The sequence below is a fragment of the Rhinolophus sinicus genome, linkage group LG10 (assembly GCF_036562045.2).
Source record: "Rhinolophus sinicus isolate RSC01 linkage group LG10, ASM3656204v1, whole genome shotgun sequence".
In the NCBI taxonomy this organism is placed as follows: domain Eukaryota; kingdom Metazoa; phylum Chordata; class Mammalia; order Chiroptera; family Rhinolophidae; genus Rhinolophus; species Rhinolophus sinicus.
In genome coordinates, this window is record NC_133759.1 from 69,830,373 (window position 1) to 69,847,833 (window position 17,461).

At 48.7% G+C, this 17,461-nt stretch overlaps 1 protein-coding gene across 11 annotated transcripts in view; it reads right to left on the bottom strand.

The window, feature by feature from the left end:
- RASGEF1C (RasGEF domain family member 1C) overlaps positions 1-17,461 on the bottom strand; it is an 86,564-nt gene that overhangs the window by 35,976 nt on the left and 33,127 nt on the right. For 8 of the 11 annotated variants that reach the window (XR_012489750.1, XR_012489749.1, XR_012489748.1 and 5 more), the window contains exons 2-5: positions 4,536-4,664; positions 2,834-3,016; positions 2,542-2,664; positions 1,253-1,390 (exon numbers count right to left, since the gene is read on the bottom strand). Coding sequence is in view for 7 of the 11 variants with exons in the window: in XM_074313347.1 (XP_074169448.1) it covers positions 1,253-1,390; positions 2,542-2,664; positions 2,834-3,016; positions 4,536-4,613 (522 nt within the window). In the remaining 4 variants the exon portion in view is untranslated. The remainder of the gene's footprint in view (positions 1-1,252; positions 1,391-2,541; positions 2,665-2,833; positions 3,017-4,535; positions 4,665-17,461) is intronic. The other 3 variants (XM_074313345.1, XM_074313346.1, XM_074313344.1) reach the window with 1 other exon arrangement.

The window sequence follows — 17,461 nt, forward strand, 5'->3', positions numbered from 1 at the left end:
TCTCCTCCTGATCCGTCTAATAATTGAGCATTCCCCAACTACATTCCCTGCTGCATCCAAACCAAGAGTCATGACCCCCAGATGGACCAGCAGGTGCAGAGGAGAAGGAGGGATGACCTCATCTCTCCAAGCTCTCAGAACAGCTAAGTCACTTGTCTGCTATGTGAAGTGACCCCAGGGCAGGGCCTCCCTCTCTGAGCTTCAATTAGGCCTTCCTTCCTTCATGGCTCCCTTTGCCCAGCTTGCCGTAGCAGTTTTCCTCTGCATCACATGCAGTTGGCTCTGCCAGACCCACTTTGAGGCACATCACTAGCTGCCAGCTTGCCATGGTCAGTGTTCTCCCAGGGCAACTGACATGCACTAGCCCTAATGTTCTCTCCTTCCAGATAATGCAACATCAGTGCTGGCCACAGAGTCGTTCTATAGGTGTTGATAAACCTGCCCCTTCTAAATGTACCAGGAGAGCCCCATTCATTTCCTTGTTTGTATTCTCGCCATAATCCTGGAGGATTTTTGTCCTCCTGTCACCCATAAGGGAAGTGAGGCTTGGAGACCTTTACATGCCTTCCCCAGAGTAACACAGCTGTGAGAGCCGGGCAGGGCACAGGACGCAGAGGCACCTAACACCCAGTTCACTGGCTGCTTCCCAAGCCACTGGAGTGCAAGGGCTGTGTTTTCCCTGGGGTTTGGTTTGAGCCACAGGGGGGCCTTCTTTCCTCCTCTGCCCCATCCTGTAGGATTTACAATTTGCCCGAGAGGCCCAGAGAAGCCCAGAAGACTGCCCAGACAGTGTGTGGCTGTATTCCCCACAATTGTTAGTTTGGTTGGCCCTGCAGAATCCTTTCCTGCACTGACTGTCAGGCTCTTGTCTAGGAGCACTGACTGCCAGCCCAGCCCTGGTGTGGTACAGGGTGGGAGGGCGAGGCCTTTGTGGCACAAGGCCCAGGAAGACCCTGCCAGGCCAGCCTAATGGGTCACAGACCAATGACTTGACCGTGCAACCACAAGAACCCACGAGCGGGCCTTCCCTTTCCCCCCTCTGATGCCACTAATGAGAGCAGGGCAGGAGAGAGGACAAGAGATCGGGCCTGGAGCTGGAACACCTGGTTTGCTGATGAGGCGGAAAGGGGACGATGTTAGGGGGGCTGTAGTGAGCAGGTGGGGCGATAAGGGCCCTGAGGTGGGCTCGGGAACAGGCTCGGGTCCTGGTGTGAGGGTGCAGGCAGGGTGAAGTGCTCCCCATCTCACCCACCTCGTCACAGGGGGTTATGCGGCCCACCACGTCCTTCATGTACCCGATGGTTGACTCCTCCTGGAAGTCCCGCGGGAAGGTCTCCATCCACTCAGCCAACAACTGGAGCAGTTTGGGGCCAAACTTTCGGACCCGGGCCTGCAAGGAAAGGTGAGGGGCGCCCGCACTGGATGAGGGGTGCTGGGGTCATATCAGCCACCGCCTCAGCCACTCTCTGCCCTGTCTTTGCGGTCCTGGCGGCAGCAGCGGCGGCTAAGGGGGACGTGACAATGCCTTCCCAGTGCCAGGTGACAAGAACATCACACAGGGATAGGGATTGACCACAGGGGAGCCGAGTGGGGACAGACACATTTGGGCGGGGTCATCTCCTGTTTTTACCTGCTGCGTATTCCATCCCCCTTTCTGTAGTGACACATCCCTGCTCCCCATTCTCAGCCTGTGGGGTTCAGGACAGCTGATCCTGCCCCAGGGCTCCAGGAGCAAGCTGAGATCTATGCTGGACAAGCAGAGCACGGCATAGCTCCATCATGTGCAGTGATTGGTTCACAGGAAGTCATGTGGCGTAGGCTAAGCCAAGGAGATTGGGATTTTTACCGGGCCTGCTGAGGATCGGCCTCTCTCTTTCCACGGGATTAGGAAGGGTAGACAATGAGCCTGAAGCAGCAGGGGCCACCTGTTCCTGTGAGGGGTGAACCTGCCCAAGAGTGTGAGACTGGCCCAGGGGAAAACGGAACAGAGGGTAGGAGGTAGAAAGACCATGTTTTAATGACGTCGTTTGAGCCCCCAGAACCAGTGGTAGTTGAGACTTTGCAGTTACATGAGCCAGTAAAATCTCTTTGCCTCAGGCCAGTTTTGTTGGGTTTCTATCACTGTGACAGTAGAGCTCCACGGACACCTGTACTAGCAGTCACAGCCCGAGGGATCAGGCCAGGGAAGGTTGGGCCACAGAGGAGGGAAAGGTGGAACGGAGTGTGGTGGGGGGCAGGAAGCCCAGCAGATGCTGCAGGGCCATCCCAGTAAGGCAGGAGTCTTATTGATGGGGTGCTGGGGACCCAGGTCTGGGTTTGGTGTGAGCTCAAGGGTTCTCATAAAGCACTGGAAAACAGCTCCTGGGGTTAGAGATTCCAAGTCTGTCCCTTTTGGCTCTGGGCCTCAGAAAGTCAGAAACTTCTTGTGGGCTCCACGTCAGGGGAATGGGGACAATCATTGCCTTTCCAAGGGTTGATGCATGAAGGCATGTGAGGGTAGTGCCGGTACACTCAGAGGCCCCTGCTGTGCCCTGCCCTCACCTTGTCCAGCACTGGCGTGTCCAGCTGCTGCTGCTCAATACACAGGTGGCAGACCCGGGCCAGGAGTTCCTGGGGCTCGATGAAGAGGCGGGAGCTCAGCAGGAAGGTGAAGATGTAGGCTTTCTGGGGGACATGGGAGAAAGGCGGCACGTGCTCACCAGGACATGGAGGGGACATACCTCCCCTTACCCCAGGCCCAAGACCAGCCCCAGCCCTGTTGTCTCCCCCATGCCTGGAGGAGGACAGCCCACCCACTCTGCGGCTTCCCGCCCCACCTGGGCGGGCCACCCACCTCGGGATAGTAGTCGGCTGTGGGCACCAGGTGCTGGATCAGGGTGTCCAGGGAGGCTGAGGATGGAGCCCCATCCAGGAGGGGCTGATGGGCCTGCTCGCCATCGGTGGGCTTGGTGGGTGGTGGGCCGGGGCTGCTCGGGGTGACCATGTCGGAGGTGCTCAATGTCTGGGGCATGTCTGCCTGCAATGGCAAGGAGCAGTTGGCTGCTGGCTCCCTGGGCTCCTGGCTGGGTGGGCCCTGCTTCCCCCAGGCACTTCTGTGCCCACCCGGGCCCAGTGATCACTTCCTGGTGGGCTGCCAGGGACCCCCAGCCCAAAGCACAGCATCCCCCAGGAACCACGTCTCCCTCACTACCTCCCACCCTTGGCCACAAAGATTGGACAGGGATGAACCTTATCTGAACTGGGGCCTCAGGTGCAGCCCCAGAATTTCTGCGGCACTTGGAAGTTATTTCACCTGGAGTTCCTGAGCTGGTGGAATGGCACTGTTGGGACCATCTTGTACCAGGGGACCAGTAAAGTGGGCACATTTCTGAGTTCATTGTGTGAGGCCCTGGGTCCTGTTGTGCCTGAAGCTGCTCTGTGGACTTCTCCATTGTGTGAGCCTCTTTAAGCTGGTTTCTCTCAGTGCAGCCAACTGGCAGCTGCCCATAGCCTGGCATTCCAGGCTCTTTGTGATTAGGCCCCACTGACCCGTCCAGCTGCTCCCTCCTGCAGGCTCTCCCAACACCTTCTCTCTTCCATTCCTCTGGACATGGCTGAAATGCCTCCTCCTCGCTGGGAGCCTTCCCTGACTTCTGCTGTGCCCCGCCTCCCGCTGGGGGCCCTGACCTCCGGTGGGGCAGATTCTGCTTGTGAGGACAACTGAGTGCTGGGGTGCTAGTGCTCGTGCAGGTGCAGAGAGGCCGCCTGTGGCTGTGGTACGGCACCTTCTCCAACCAGACCTCCTCCAGGCGGGGGTCGGGGCTTGTCCTCCCACCCGGCACTGAGGCAAGGGCCTGGCCTGCACCAGGTACCTCCACAAGTGTGCAGTGGGCCCCTGCTTCCTCTCCCAGGCTCTTCTACAAATGCTTGTAGGCCAATCCTCCCGAACAAAGCTTGCCAGGGCCTTCATAGCCACAGATCCCGGCCAAGCCTATGACTGTTTTACCATCCTTGACATTCAAATCTCCCCACATTCTTAATTAACCATGGAGTCCTGTGGGCTCACCACAGGGACCTTCCCGGATTGGAGTCTCCCCATTGCCCGCCTCACCTCACCCCTTCTTCCCCCAAGACAGACCCTGACCCAGGCCCGTTTCTGTCTTTCCTGGTCTCCTGGGTGACCTGGCCCTGAGAAGAGACAGAGGGACATGGACAGTCAGAGTTGGGGATCAGAGGGAGCCCACAGAGGGCCATTTGGAGGGTTCAGAAACTGGGTCACAGCCTGGGGCAGGCGTGGGAACCAGTGTGGAAGCAGCCTGGACAGTGCTGGCCCTGAGGACAGCCATAGCTTTATTTTCACCTCCCTGGCCAAGCTGTAAGTGTTCAATTTTCAGCTGATGAAACTAAAATTTCACAAAGCTACCTCCTGTTCATCCCAGTGGGAGGCCACTGAGCACGTGGGCATGCAGGGGTGATGGCTCTGCAGGGGCAAGGCTCTGCCCCACACCCAGGGCCCATGTCTGAGCCTGATTCCACAGGACAGAGTACACGCGAACCTGGCAGGTCCACTCTCTTGCCGGACACCTGGCACCTTCTTCCTGTGACGCTGAGCCTGCCCGAGATCCCAGTCCCATTTTCTCAAAGACTGGCCAGTAGCTGGGGTGGAGGTGATTCTGGAAACCTCTCTGCAAGGCAGGGTGGTCTGTCAGACATGTGGGAGGGGCCAGGATGCCATCACTTCAAGAGACAAGATGGGAAGCTTGCAGAACAGCTTGGGCCTGGCCTGGAACTGGTGGCTGGGTGTGGGGTGCTGGGCTTGCAGGGTGGGGTGGAGGCCAGAACCATCGTGACTCACAGGGACTCTCAGAGAGCAGATAGGCTGCTACTGTGCCCCTACAACCTTCCACCAGCCATTGTGTCCTCAGCTGGGCCCAGGTCTGGGTCTTAATGGACTGGCTTGTCCTGTTGCCACAGCCTCCTGTTTCTTCCCGCCATTGCCGAGGGACATTTATTCATGTGTGCGTAGGCATGGAACGATGGCTGGCATCTTTTAGGCACTGAGGACCTGAGGACCGCACAGGACCTCTTGGATCTGGCAGTGGGAGGCAGACAACAAGCCGGCCGAGGCATGCCAAGAGACTGTCTCACTAAGGCATGTACTCTGCAGCATGAGGGGAGAGGAGGTGACAGCTCCCTCTGTTAGATGTTCCCTCAAGAGAGGGTTGGTGAGATCAGAGCCTAGTGGCGCCCCACCAACCCTCCCACCTCTCCCTGTAGGTGCGCTGGAGAGGACAGGGCCGAGGGGGCCCACCCCTGGCCTCCATGTGGGAACTGCCAGGGGCACAAGCAGGCATCCCCAGGGGTCTGTGCTGAGGACTGGGGGCAGGAGGCAGTCTGCAGAGACTTCCCAGGCAAGGAGACAGCATGTGCCCATCTGAGCAGTGGGCAACATGGTATGCTTACCATGTTGTATGTGCAGAAACATAGCCATGTGAAGATGGAGGCCCCCACCCACCCCACATGCCCCTCCCATAAGCAACTGCTTTTATTACTTCCTATGTTTCCAGAGCTTCTTTATACACAAAAATGTAACATATTGTACACACTCTCCTCTGCTCTTCTCTCTATTACATTTTGGAGATCTTTCCATGGCAGGACAGAGCATCCTCGTTCTTTTTATTTTTTAACTGCCTCACAGTATTCCATTGTTTGGGTGTCCAGGGATAATATATATTTTTATTTTTATTAAATTTATTGGGGTGACAATTGTTAGTAAAATTACATTGTTTTCAGGTGTACAATTCTGTATTACATCATCTATAAATCCCATTGTGGGTTCACCACCCAGAGTCAGTTCTCCTTCCATCACCATATATTTGATCCCCCTTACCCTCATCTCCCACCCCCCATCCCCCTTACCCTCTGGTAACCACTAAACTATTGTCTGTGTCTATGAGTTTCTGTTTCTCATTTGTTTGTCTTGTTCTTTTCTGGCTTTTGGTTTATATACCACATATCAGTGAAATCACATGGTTCTCTGCTTTTTCTGTCTGACTTATTTCGCTCAGCATTACACTCTCAAGATCCATCCATGTTGTCACAAAATGTTCCTATATCATCTTTTCTTACCGCCGAATAGTATTCCATTGTGTATATATACCACAACTTCTTTATCCATTCATCTATCGAAGGACATTTTGTTTGTTTCCATGTCTTGGCCACTGTAAACAAAGCTGCAATGAACATTGGAGCACACGTGTCTTTATCTATAAATGTTTTCAGATTTTTTGGGTAGATACCCAGGAGAGGGATTGCTGGGTCATATGGTAATTCTATTCATAATTTTTTGAGGAACCTCCACACTGCCTTCCATAACGGCTGCACCAGTCTGCATTCCCACCAACAGTGTATGAGGGTTCCTTTTTGTCCACAGCCTCTCCAACACTTGTTACTATTTGTCTTGTTGATGACAGCCATTCTGACTGGGGTGAGGTGATATCTCATTGTGGTTTTGATTTGCATTTCTCTGATGATTAGTGATGTTGAGCATTTTTTCATATGTCTATTTGCCATTTGTATGTCCTCTTTGGAGAAATGTCTCTTCAAGTCCTCTGCCAGGGATAATATTTAAAAGCCAATGACAAAGCAGCTAAAGTATCCATCGATGGGCGAATGGATAAACAAAATGTGGTCTATCCATACAACAGAATATTATTCAGTCTTAAAAAGGAAGGAGATTCTGACACATGTACAACATGGATGAATCTTGAGGACATTATGCTAACTGAAATAAATCAGACACAAAAGGACAAATGTTGTGTGATTTCTCTTATCTGAGATTCCTGGAGTAGTCAAGTTCATAGAGACAGAAAGCAACATGGAGGTTCCCAGGGGCTGGGGGTGGGGAATGGGGAGTTAGTGTTTAATGGGGACAGAGTCAGTCTTGCAAGATGAAAGACTTCTGGAGGTGGAGGTGACAAAATAATATGAACGTACTTAATGCCACTGAACTGTACACGTAAAAATGGCAAAAATGGTAGATTTCATGTTATCTGTATTTTCCCACAATTTTTTTAAAAAGCCAATGATGATGGGAAAACTGTTTATTGTCATGTCTCCCTTAAAAATCTTTGAAATCATCAGTTCACTAATCTGTGCTTCGAAGAGCATATGGTGTATAGAAACAGGGGCTGGAGCCTGGCCGGCATAGATAGGGTCTGAACTTGGGCTCACCACAGACAGGGTCACTGGGGGGCTGGCGGGCTGTTCCGCCGCCCCCTCTAAACCACTATTTCAAGGTCTCCCACTCTGCCTTTGCGGGGCCTGGTGCTTTGTGTGAAGAGACAAGTGTACAGTGTGAGTTCCCTGGGTGTCCACTTTATATCCATTAAGTGAACAAGACTTAATAAAACAACCAGTGCTGTTTGCCCCTTAAATACTGCTGGATGGGGGTGGACACTGACTGTCACAGTCCCTCTGAATTGTACAAGATTTGGCTTGATGTGCCAAGAGCCTTATGTTCTCTAGTATCCTTTCACCTTAATTAACTCCTTGGAAATTTATCCCAAGAAAATAATCTATCGAGGAAAAACTGTGGAAAGGAGTTTGCTTTGATGTTAATTGTAAGCAGTGCACAAAATATCAGAGAGCACCACAGATAATGAGCCAAACGAGAAGGGACAAGGACACTGCCATATACCTCCCGTTAGTGGAGTCTCTGTTACCGTTGAAATGATGGTTATGAAGACTCAGGGATCACACAGACACGGTTATGGCATAAGGAAGTGAAAATGGCAGGCGAGAAAAGCGCACATACGACAGGATACAAACATATGATTCAAGTGGTGAAAACTACAATGGGGCACTGAAAATGCGTCATTGATGTGCATGTGGCCCTGCCCTGTTGTTACTGTTTCAGTGTCATTCATTCAGGTGAACGTGCAGATCAGTCATCCAGCGAAGCCGTGAGGATGAAGGGGCCCAGGAACATCTGAACCAATCCCAGGACCATGGTGGGTAGTGGGGTCGGGGACGTGCCCACCCTGTGACCAGGTCACCGATGGGACACAAATGCCTGTTCTGGCACACAACCGAGAGTGGCCAAGGCATGGTTGGAGGTGCAAAGTCCACTTTCTGACCTGTCCAAGTGAGGGTCCCAGGATGAGGATGCACCACACCTCACATGCTGGACCTGCCTGCCTGGTGCCCCTCCGGACCCCTGGCGCCCCTGTGCCCCCTGCCTCCCAGGCCTCACACTAGCCTCGGTCTCCCTAGGAGGAGCCTGGCTTATGCCCTGCTGCATCCCCAGGGCTGGGCTCCATACCTGACACACCCATAATGGGTACTCAGTCAAGATGTGTGGCATTCAAGTGACGCAGTGATGCAGGTGAGAAGCAGTGAAGCCTGAAATGAATAGTGCAAACGGGGAGGGTGGGGCAGTTGACATGCCAGGCATTCGAGTGGCAGAGTCAGTGGGAGGGAGGTGCTGGGGAGAGGCCTGGGGTCCCAGCCTGGGAAAGCTGACAGGGCCACTCCTCTCTGCCTGAGCCCTTCCATCTTACAGATGAGGAAACTGAGGCTCAGAGTGCAAGGCAGAAGCCCAGCACACAAGCTGGAACTTGAGCACAGGTGTCTGAGCCCCAGGCACTATTCTTGCCTAGCAGTGTTGCTGGAGTCCCCAAGCCATAGCATCACGGGGACATCATCAGACTCCTGAGATGTGTCAGTGGTGCCCAGGACATGAGGAGAGAAGCACACACTGGCTGGCCGGCGGTCACAGTGGCGCCTCTAGGGCCCAGCCAGCCCCTCTGGACATTGTGTTTGGCCTGTAGGTGCACAGGGGATCCCCCTCCATGGCTGAGTCTCCTTCCCAGCCCAGATCCGAGATCCGGACCTAAGTCCACTCCTCTTGGGGCCTCCATCTGTAGGGTGTGACTTCTATACATCCATTTCCTTTCATTCTCACTAGAACACCGGGGGTTTTGCCTTGGGGAATAACTACAAATGGTAGTGGTGGGACTGTCAAGGTCCTGCCCTTACCTGGCCAAGGGGTGGGCACCAGCCGGGCTGGACCAATCAGATGCAGCTGCCCTGGAGAATGCACCTGGGGACCTGACCTGAGGAGTCCTGACCCCTCTGCAGGCCTATGTGGGAGGGCGTGGGGTGGTTTCTGAGTCACAGCTTCCCCACTCGTAGGCAGGGGTTTCCCACTACCCAGCCCCCACCCCTCAAGTGTGTCAGTGTCTCCTCATGTTTAGGTCTCCAGGACTCACATCTGGAGGTTCTTGGGTTCCCGTGACAGTTATACAGAGGCAGCCAGCCTGCACTGTGGAGATTGGGTCCTCAGGGTGACTGGGAGAGGACCATGCAGGTGTGCTCCCGGTGGGCTACCAGCATCCAACTGGGCATCCTGCCTTCTGGGGCTACACACTGGCAGGCCACCCTGCTCAAGGGCTCTGGAACTGGTCAAGGTTCTAGGACCCTGTGGTTTAAGCCTAACTTCTCTATGGGAGACAGTTTGAGGATTGGTTTTAATTCTTCTTTAAATGCTTGGTAGAATTCACCGGTGAAGCCCTCTGGTCCAGGGCTTTACTTTGTTAACAGGAATTTGATTACATATTCAATCTCCTTACTATACTCTTTACAAACTCCTTACTATAGTTAGAGATCTATTTAGATTTCTTTGTGATTCAGTCTTGGTAGGTTTGTGTTTCTAGGAATTTGTCCGTTTCATCTAGGTTATCCAATTTGTTTTCATATAATTGTTCATAGTACTTTCTTATAGTCCTTTTTATTTTTGTAGAATTGAAAGTAATGTCTGATTTTAGTAATTGAGTCTTCTCTTTTTTTGTCAATCTTGTTAATCTTTTTTGAAGAACCAACTTTAGGTTACATTGATTTTCTCTATTTTATTTATCTCTGCTCTCATCTTAGATCTTTCTTCTTTTCTAATGCAAGTTTTCATAGCTATAAATTACCCTCTTAGCACTGCTTCCACTGCATCCCATCAGTTTTAGTGTGGTTTCATTTTCATTTGCCTCCAAGGCTTTTGTAATTACCCTTGTGATTTCTTCTTTGAACTGCTGGTTGTTTAAGACAGCATTGTTTAATTTCCACAAATCTGTGATTTTTCCGGTTTTCCTTCTATTGTTGATCTCTAACTTCATCCTGCTGTAGTTGGAGAAGTTACTTTGTATGATACCTATATTTTTAAATCTATTGAGACTGGATTTGTGGCTCAAATATGGTCTATCCTCGAGAATGTGCCCCGTGCACTTGAGAAGAATGAGTATGCTGTCATTGTTGGTTAGTGTTCCTTATATGTCTGTTATCTTGTTGTTCAAATCTGTTTTCTACTTACCTTCTGTCTGGTTGTTCTAACCATTTTTGAGAGTGGGGTACTGACATCTCCAACTATTATTGTAGAACTGTCTATTTGTCCCTTTAATTCTCATTTTTTTTTTTTTTTTAAAGATTTTATTGGGGAAGGGGAACAGGACTTTATTGGAGAACAGTGTGCACTTTCAGGACTTTTCTCCAGGTGAAGTTGTTGTCCTTTCAATCTTAGTTGTGGAGGGTTCTGTTCAGCTTCAAGTTGTTGTTCTGTCTTAGTTGTGGAGGGCGCAGCTCAGCTCCAGGTCCAGTTGCCGTTGCTAGTTGCAGGGGGCACAGCCCACCATGCCTTACGGGAGTCGAACCGGCAACCTTATGGTTGAGAGGACATACTCCAACCAACTGAGCCATCTGGGAGCTCAGCGGCAGCTCAGCTCAAGGTGCCATGTTCAATTTTAGTTGCAGGGGGTGCTGCCCACCATCCCTTGCGGGAGTCAAGGAATTGAACTGGCAACCTTGTGGTTGAGAGCCCCGCGCTCCAACCAACAACTGAGCCATCCGGGAGGCAGCTCAGCTCAAGGTGCTGTGTTCAATCTTAGTTGCAGGGGGCAGAGCCCACCATCCCTTGCGGGACTCGAGGAATTGAACTGGCAACCTTGTGGTTGGGAGCCCACTGGCCCATGTGGGAATCGAACCGGCAGCCTTCGGAGTTAGGAGCATGGAGCTCTAACCACCTGAGCCACCGGGCCGGCCCTAATTCTCATAATTTTTGCTTCATAGATTTTTATAGTCTGTTTTTAGTTGTGTAAATGTTTATAATTGTTATATCTTCTTGCTGTATTAAATGTTTTCTTAATATGTGACGTCCTTCCTTTTCTCTTATTAACTTTTTAAAGTCTATTTTCTGCTATTAGTATAGTCACCCCATTCTTTTTTGGTTACTATTTACATGGAATGTGTTTTTCCATCCTTTCACTTTTAACATATTTGTCTTTGGATCTAAAATGAATCTCTTATAGACCGCATATAGTTGGATAATTTACAAAAAAATCCATTCTACCAATCTCTTTCTTTTCAACTGGAGAGTTTAACCTATTTACATTTAAAATAATAACTGTTAAGGGGGATTTACTTTTGCCATTTTGCTATTTTTTTATGTGCCTTATATCTTTTGATCCCTCACTTCCTTTATTACTGTGTTCTGTTGTGTTTAGTTAATTTTTTGTTATGAAACATTTAAATTATTTTCTCATTTTCTTTTGTGCTTATTCTATAGCTACTTTCTTTGTGGTTACCATGGGGATTATGTTTACCATCCTAAACTTTTTATACTCTAATTTGAATTTATACTAGCTTAAGTTTAATAGCATACAAAAAACTCTGCCCCTATCGTGTTTCAGTTATTGATGTCATAAAATCATATCTTTATGCAGCTGGTGTTCAAAACAATATACTAACAACTATTTTTTTTAAATGCATTAATATCTTAAATTATATAGAAAGTAAAAAGTGGAGTTAGAAATAAAAGCTACCATAATACCACTAACTTTAATAATTGCCCATGTATATATCTTTACCGGTGATCTTAATATTTTCATCTGACTTTGAGTTACTGATTAGGGTCCTTTCATCCCAACCTGAAAGACTCCCTTTAGTATTTCTTGTGTGACAGTTCTAGTGGTAATGAAATCAACTTTTACTGAGAATCTCTTAATTTCTTCCTCATATTTGAAGGACAGATTTTGTTGTATATAGGATTCTTGGTTGACAATGTTTTTACTTTCAGCACTTTGAATATTTCAATCCAACGCCTTCTGGCCTCCAAAGATTCTGATGAGAAATCTGCCAATAATCTTATTGAGGGTCCCTTGTATGTGATGAGTTGCTTATCTCTTGTTGCTTTCAAGATTCTCTGTCTTTGTCTTTCAACAGCTTTACTATGATGTGCCTCATTGTGCGTCTCTGAGTTTATCTTACTTGGAATTTGTTCAGCTTCTTGGGTGTTTATATCCATGTATTTCACCAAACTTGGGGCTTTCAACCATTATTTCTTCAAATAATCTCTCTGCCTCTTTCTCTTTCTCTTCTCCTTCTGGAGCGCTCATGACATGTATGTTGGTCTGCTTTATGGTGTTTCATGGGCTCCTTAGGCTTTGTTCATTCACTTTTGTTCAGTATTTTTTTCTTTTTGTCCCTCAGATTCAATAATTTCAATCATCCTCTCTTCAAGGTCATAGATTCTTCTGTCTGCTCAAATCTGCTTTGGAATAGGTCTAGTGAATTTTTCAATTCAAGAGTACTTTTTCACTCTAAAATTTCTTCTTAGTTCCTCTTTATGTTTGCCATCTCTTTATTTGTATTTTTATTTTGTTCATACATAGTTTTCTTAACTGACCACCTGTCTTTGTCTAATAAATTCATCATCTGGTTTTTCTTAGGAATGGTTTCTGTTTATTTATCTTTTTCCCTCTTCAATGCTCCATTTTTCCTGTTTTTTTTTTTTTTTTGTATGCTTTGTGATTTTTGTTGTTGTTGTTGAAAACTTGACGTTTGAATCTTATAACGTGGTAACTCTGGAAATCAGATTTCCCCAGAGTATACTGTTTTCCTGTTCGTTTGTTTGGTTGGCTTAAAAAAAAAAAAAAAAAAAAAAAAAAAAAAAAATATATATATATGTGTGTGTGTGTGTGTGTGTGTGTGTGTGTGTGTGTGTGTGTGTTGCTGGGATCAGCCTGAGGTGTAAAATTCAAGGTCTTTTTGTTTTTTTTCTGAGCCTGTACCTTTCCGTGAACATGTGCAGTAACTTTTTAAATCCCTTCTCCCCATATGTAGTTACTTCTGAATGTCTTACTCCCGGCTCCCAAAAGGGGAAAATGGGGTGGGGGAAGGAGGACAAAACGGAGGCTCTGGCCCTTGAAATCCCCTGGAAGTCTCTTCAGACAGGGAGGATTGCAACTGTGGTAGCCTGCCTGTGTATCAGCACCTCTTCTACGATCAGAAGCAGCAATAAGCATCAGATACCAGATCCCTGATATTTGGACAACAAGGTCCTCATTGCCCACCTTGGCTCCTGCAAGCTGTACACAAGCTGCTCCAGGAACATGTGTCTAGCTGCCTGCCATGAGGCTCAGGGGTGGAGAATGGGTAGCTACTACCAGGCTAAGACCTGAAATTGACCAAAGTTAACTGAAATTTACTGTCCAAGCCTTTCTCTGGAAGCTGCAAGTCTTTGAATAGACTCCAAAGTGCTAAAATGGTTACATCAGACAGATTCTGCCACTTCAATTGTCATCTAGCTGGAAATGGAACCCTGGTACTTCTACTCCACTATCTTCCCTGACATCTCCCCATTATATCTTTAACTGGATGTTGCTATTGGGTTTTGTATATGGAATTTTATATCTCATTAGTTTTAACAGTCTTTGGTTTTCCAGAGGCCAATTATGCCTACAATTAATGGTAATTTCATCTCTTTCTTTCTGGTGGTTAGACTTCACTTTCTTTTCTTGTCATAATGGATTGGGCAGAACTTTCCAGCAGAAACAGTACTGGTGAGAATAAGCATCTTATATTGCTCCATCTCTCTATCAGGACCAGGTGTGCTCTGGGAACAAAGCTGAGAGCCCTCCTAGGATGATGTTCCTAGTCCCCCTGCAGCTTTTTGGGAGAACTGGTTTCCCTCCTGGGCACTGCCCTGAATCTGCATGTGTCCTGAAAGCCCCAGGCCTCCTCCATCCCCAGCCTTGATGGGCCTCCTCAAAGCTGGTGTTTCAGCCTTGTTCAGTTTTACTCTATCTGTGCAGGGCCCCTGGAAGCTCTGAGAAGAGGCCTGAATTCCAAGCTTTCCTAATAGGGTCCAGGTCAGACCTGCTGCCAGGTAGGGTGTCTGGAGCCTCAGTTGGCCCAGAGAATGGCTGAGAGAGCCAAATGGGTATCTTTGTTTGGGTCTGATTCTGTAGGAACAGGGACAGTCCTTGTGCTCTTGTGGGATGAGGAGCTGAACTTGGGGCCATTTCCAAGGATCTTGGATGAAGTTCCTGCTCTATCTGATCCAGATGGATTCTGAGCTCCTGAGTCTTCAGTTCAAAGAAACAGATTCTGTGTCTTGCTTCATGTGTCTTTTGTTCTCATATTTCACTTAATCCTCATAGGAACCATATGGGAATGATTTCCCATCTCACAGATGAGCAAACCTGGGTCCTAAAAAGTAAAGTGGCATGAACAAGGTTACCAGCTGGTGACTAGTACCCTGATCGCTGGGCTCCCCTCTCCAAGCAGCTCCTGGCCTTGGCTGGGGAAAGTGGTAAAGCAGAGTGGAAGACAGACATAGTCCAGAGGTTGCAGGGGAGCTGGGCTCAGGGTCTGGGAGCTTGGAGAGTGCAACCTGAATACTGGGAACCCTGATGTGGCCTGGCCTCTAGGAGGTGGGGAGTCCCCTAAGCAGCCCCAGAATGACCCACTTGAAGGACAGACCTATAGCCAAGCCCTTTCCTGCACTCATAGGAACCTCAGGGGAAGAAAGGGTCCACCTGGGGTTGGGGCCTGGACCATGCCAGCTTAGGCTTGGCTGCTCTGAGTAGTGGCAACATCTTGTCCAGGTCCCTACAAACCCTGTGGTCCTCCTCCTCTCCCTCCCTGACAAAGCCTAGAGCTAAGACACTCATGTCACTTCAGTTTGGGTCCCATGAAGGGATGCTGTGGAGGCGCTGGAGCCTCCCCCAGGCCTGAGCCTAGAGGTTCCCATTGCCCAGGCAGGGAATGCACCAGGCCTTGCCTTCGGGAAGCCACTCAACAGACTTGGTTGTGAGGGGAAGACAGGCCTGAGTTACATTTGTGCTCCATCTGGTCCTTAGCTCCTGCTGACAGAGCCTGCTGCTTCCACAGCTCAGGAAGCACAGGTCCCTGAAGAACTCCGGGCCCAGCTTGCAGGAAATCTGTCGAGTATAGGTTGATGACACCAGGACCCACTACTGGTCGGTAACTAAAAATAGAGAGCTTTTCAAAGAGGGAAATGTCAGCCTCTCTCTTGCTTTATAAACCATCAGCTCCCTCACTCTGTGTCCACATGCACAATTATTTCCTGAGGACACACTTCTAGGAGAGGAACGGGGTTGAAAGATACCTGTCCTTTCAAGGGAACTGAAAGATACTGCCCAATTGCTCCCCTAAACCAGAGTGAAAAGATTTTGTTTTAGCCTCCCAACTGCCATACTTCCTTACTTCCAGGAACCACTTCTCCCCACTGACTGGAACCCCAGGTAGGGTGGGAGGCTTGTAGACTGGGTCCTAGTCAATGACAGTGCAGCATCCCCTCCTCCCCTCCCTAAGCAGGGGACCCAGACTATCCAATCAGAGTAAATCCTGGGTCCTGTTTAGAGACCACCATGGAGAGATGTTTCCTTGATATTTCCCCCTTTATTTTTAAAAATTAAACACAAAAGATTCTGTAAACATAGCTACAATTTAAACAGTAGCAATTATTATTATTATAACGTGAACATCTGTGAATTGCTACCCAGGCTAATAAAATCAGCATAACCAGTAACTTAAAATCCCTTAGTCATCTTCTCCAATCAAGCTGATTCTCAGTCCTCTAACCTCTGGGTGACGACCACCCTTTGTGTTAACAGCTGTGATTTGTAGCTCCACCACCCTCATGTAACCTACCCCCACAATAAACCACCTTGTCTTGAAGACGGAGCGCAAGCGCACAGCAGCCAGGTAAGGACAGGGCAGCACTGCCCTGCTGGGTGGAGGCCCCAGGAGGAGGTGAGCGGGACAGTCTCGGCTCAGGGTCTGACTTCCGCTTCTCTAGGAGGTGACGAGACCCCTTTTGGGGAAGTCATGAGTGAGGTCAGGAGCAAATCCTGGGAAACAGGGTTCCCCACAGTTGGGCACCTGGCAGGACTGTGGGGTGGACCAGGTGTGGGACTGCAGCAGGTGGGTGGGCAGAGGGAGTGGGCTGCCCTGCACCTCCTGCTCCTAAGCCCACCATGGACCCCTCAGCTCTCAGGGAAAACTGAGAGCTTCCGTCAGTGACATGTGTGTCCTCGGGAGAATCCAGGCCAAGTTCTCCTGGGTGTTCTGTCCTCGGGTTAAGAAGATGGCCTGATGGAAGTGGGGGCCTTGGTGTTGACACTGTTGCAGTAGGGCTCAGTTGCCTCCAGTCTGGTGTCGGGCTGTCATCCTGGGATCACCTTTCATGTTCCTCCAAGGGATCCCTTGTCATCTCGTGTTGGGTGTCCTACTTCCTGTCTCTAATGTCTGACTCTTTCTTGCTTTATACTTTTGTTTTGATGGAGCACATCCTCTAGTAGCTTCTTGGTAAGGGGTGCTTAGGAAGTAATTTTTTTTGAGGCCTTACATGCCAGGAAATATTCTCATTTTACCATCATACTTGCTAGTATGATTGACAGTTCAGCAGGGTATAGAATTCTAAATTAGAAATCATTTTTCTTCAGAATTTTGAAGTCATTGTTTTCTGGCTTCTCTCTGTATTTTGTAAAATTTTCTTTGTCCCAGAGGGTGACCAACCATTCTGGCTTGTCCAGGACTATCCTGGTTGTAGCACTGAAAGTCCCACATTGATCATCTTAATCCCAAGTGATCTGAAATTTCACAATGATGTGCCTTCATATGGGTCTTTTCCATGCACTGTGTAGAGCACTTTCCAGCCTCTCCAGCTGGAAACTAATGCCTTTCAGTGCTGGGAAATTTTATTAAGTCATTTCACTGGTGATTTCCTCTCCTTCCTTTTCTCTGTTTGGAACTCTCAGTATTCATGCTGGATATCCTGGACTTGTCCTCCAATTTTTTAAATCCTTTCTCTATCTTCCATTAAAAAAATCTCACTGCTCTACTTTCTGAGGGGTTTTTCAATTTTACCTTCCAAACCTTGATTGTTTATTTCTGCTGACATGTTTTTTAATTTCCTTGTTATTTTTCCTTTGAATGTTCCTTTTTAAATGTGTAACATTTGATTCTTTTTTCATAGATGTAATATCTTCTTACCTCTCTGTGGATATTGGCAACAACTTATATTTGAAATTTTCTTCTTCCTGCATTGTTTTTGTGTCCTCCAATTTACCTTTTCCCCCATTTTTCTTGGTCACCATGTGCCAAGTTAGAAGCTTTCCTCAGATGTCTGGGA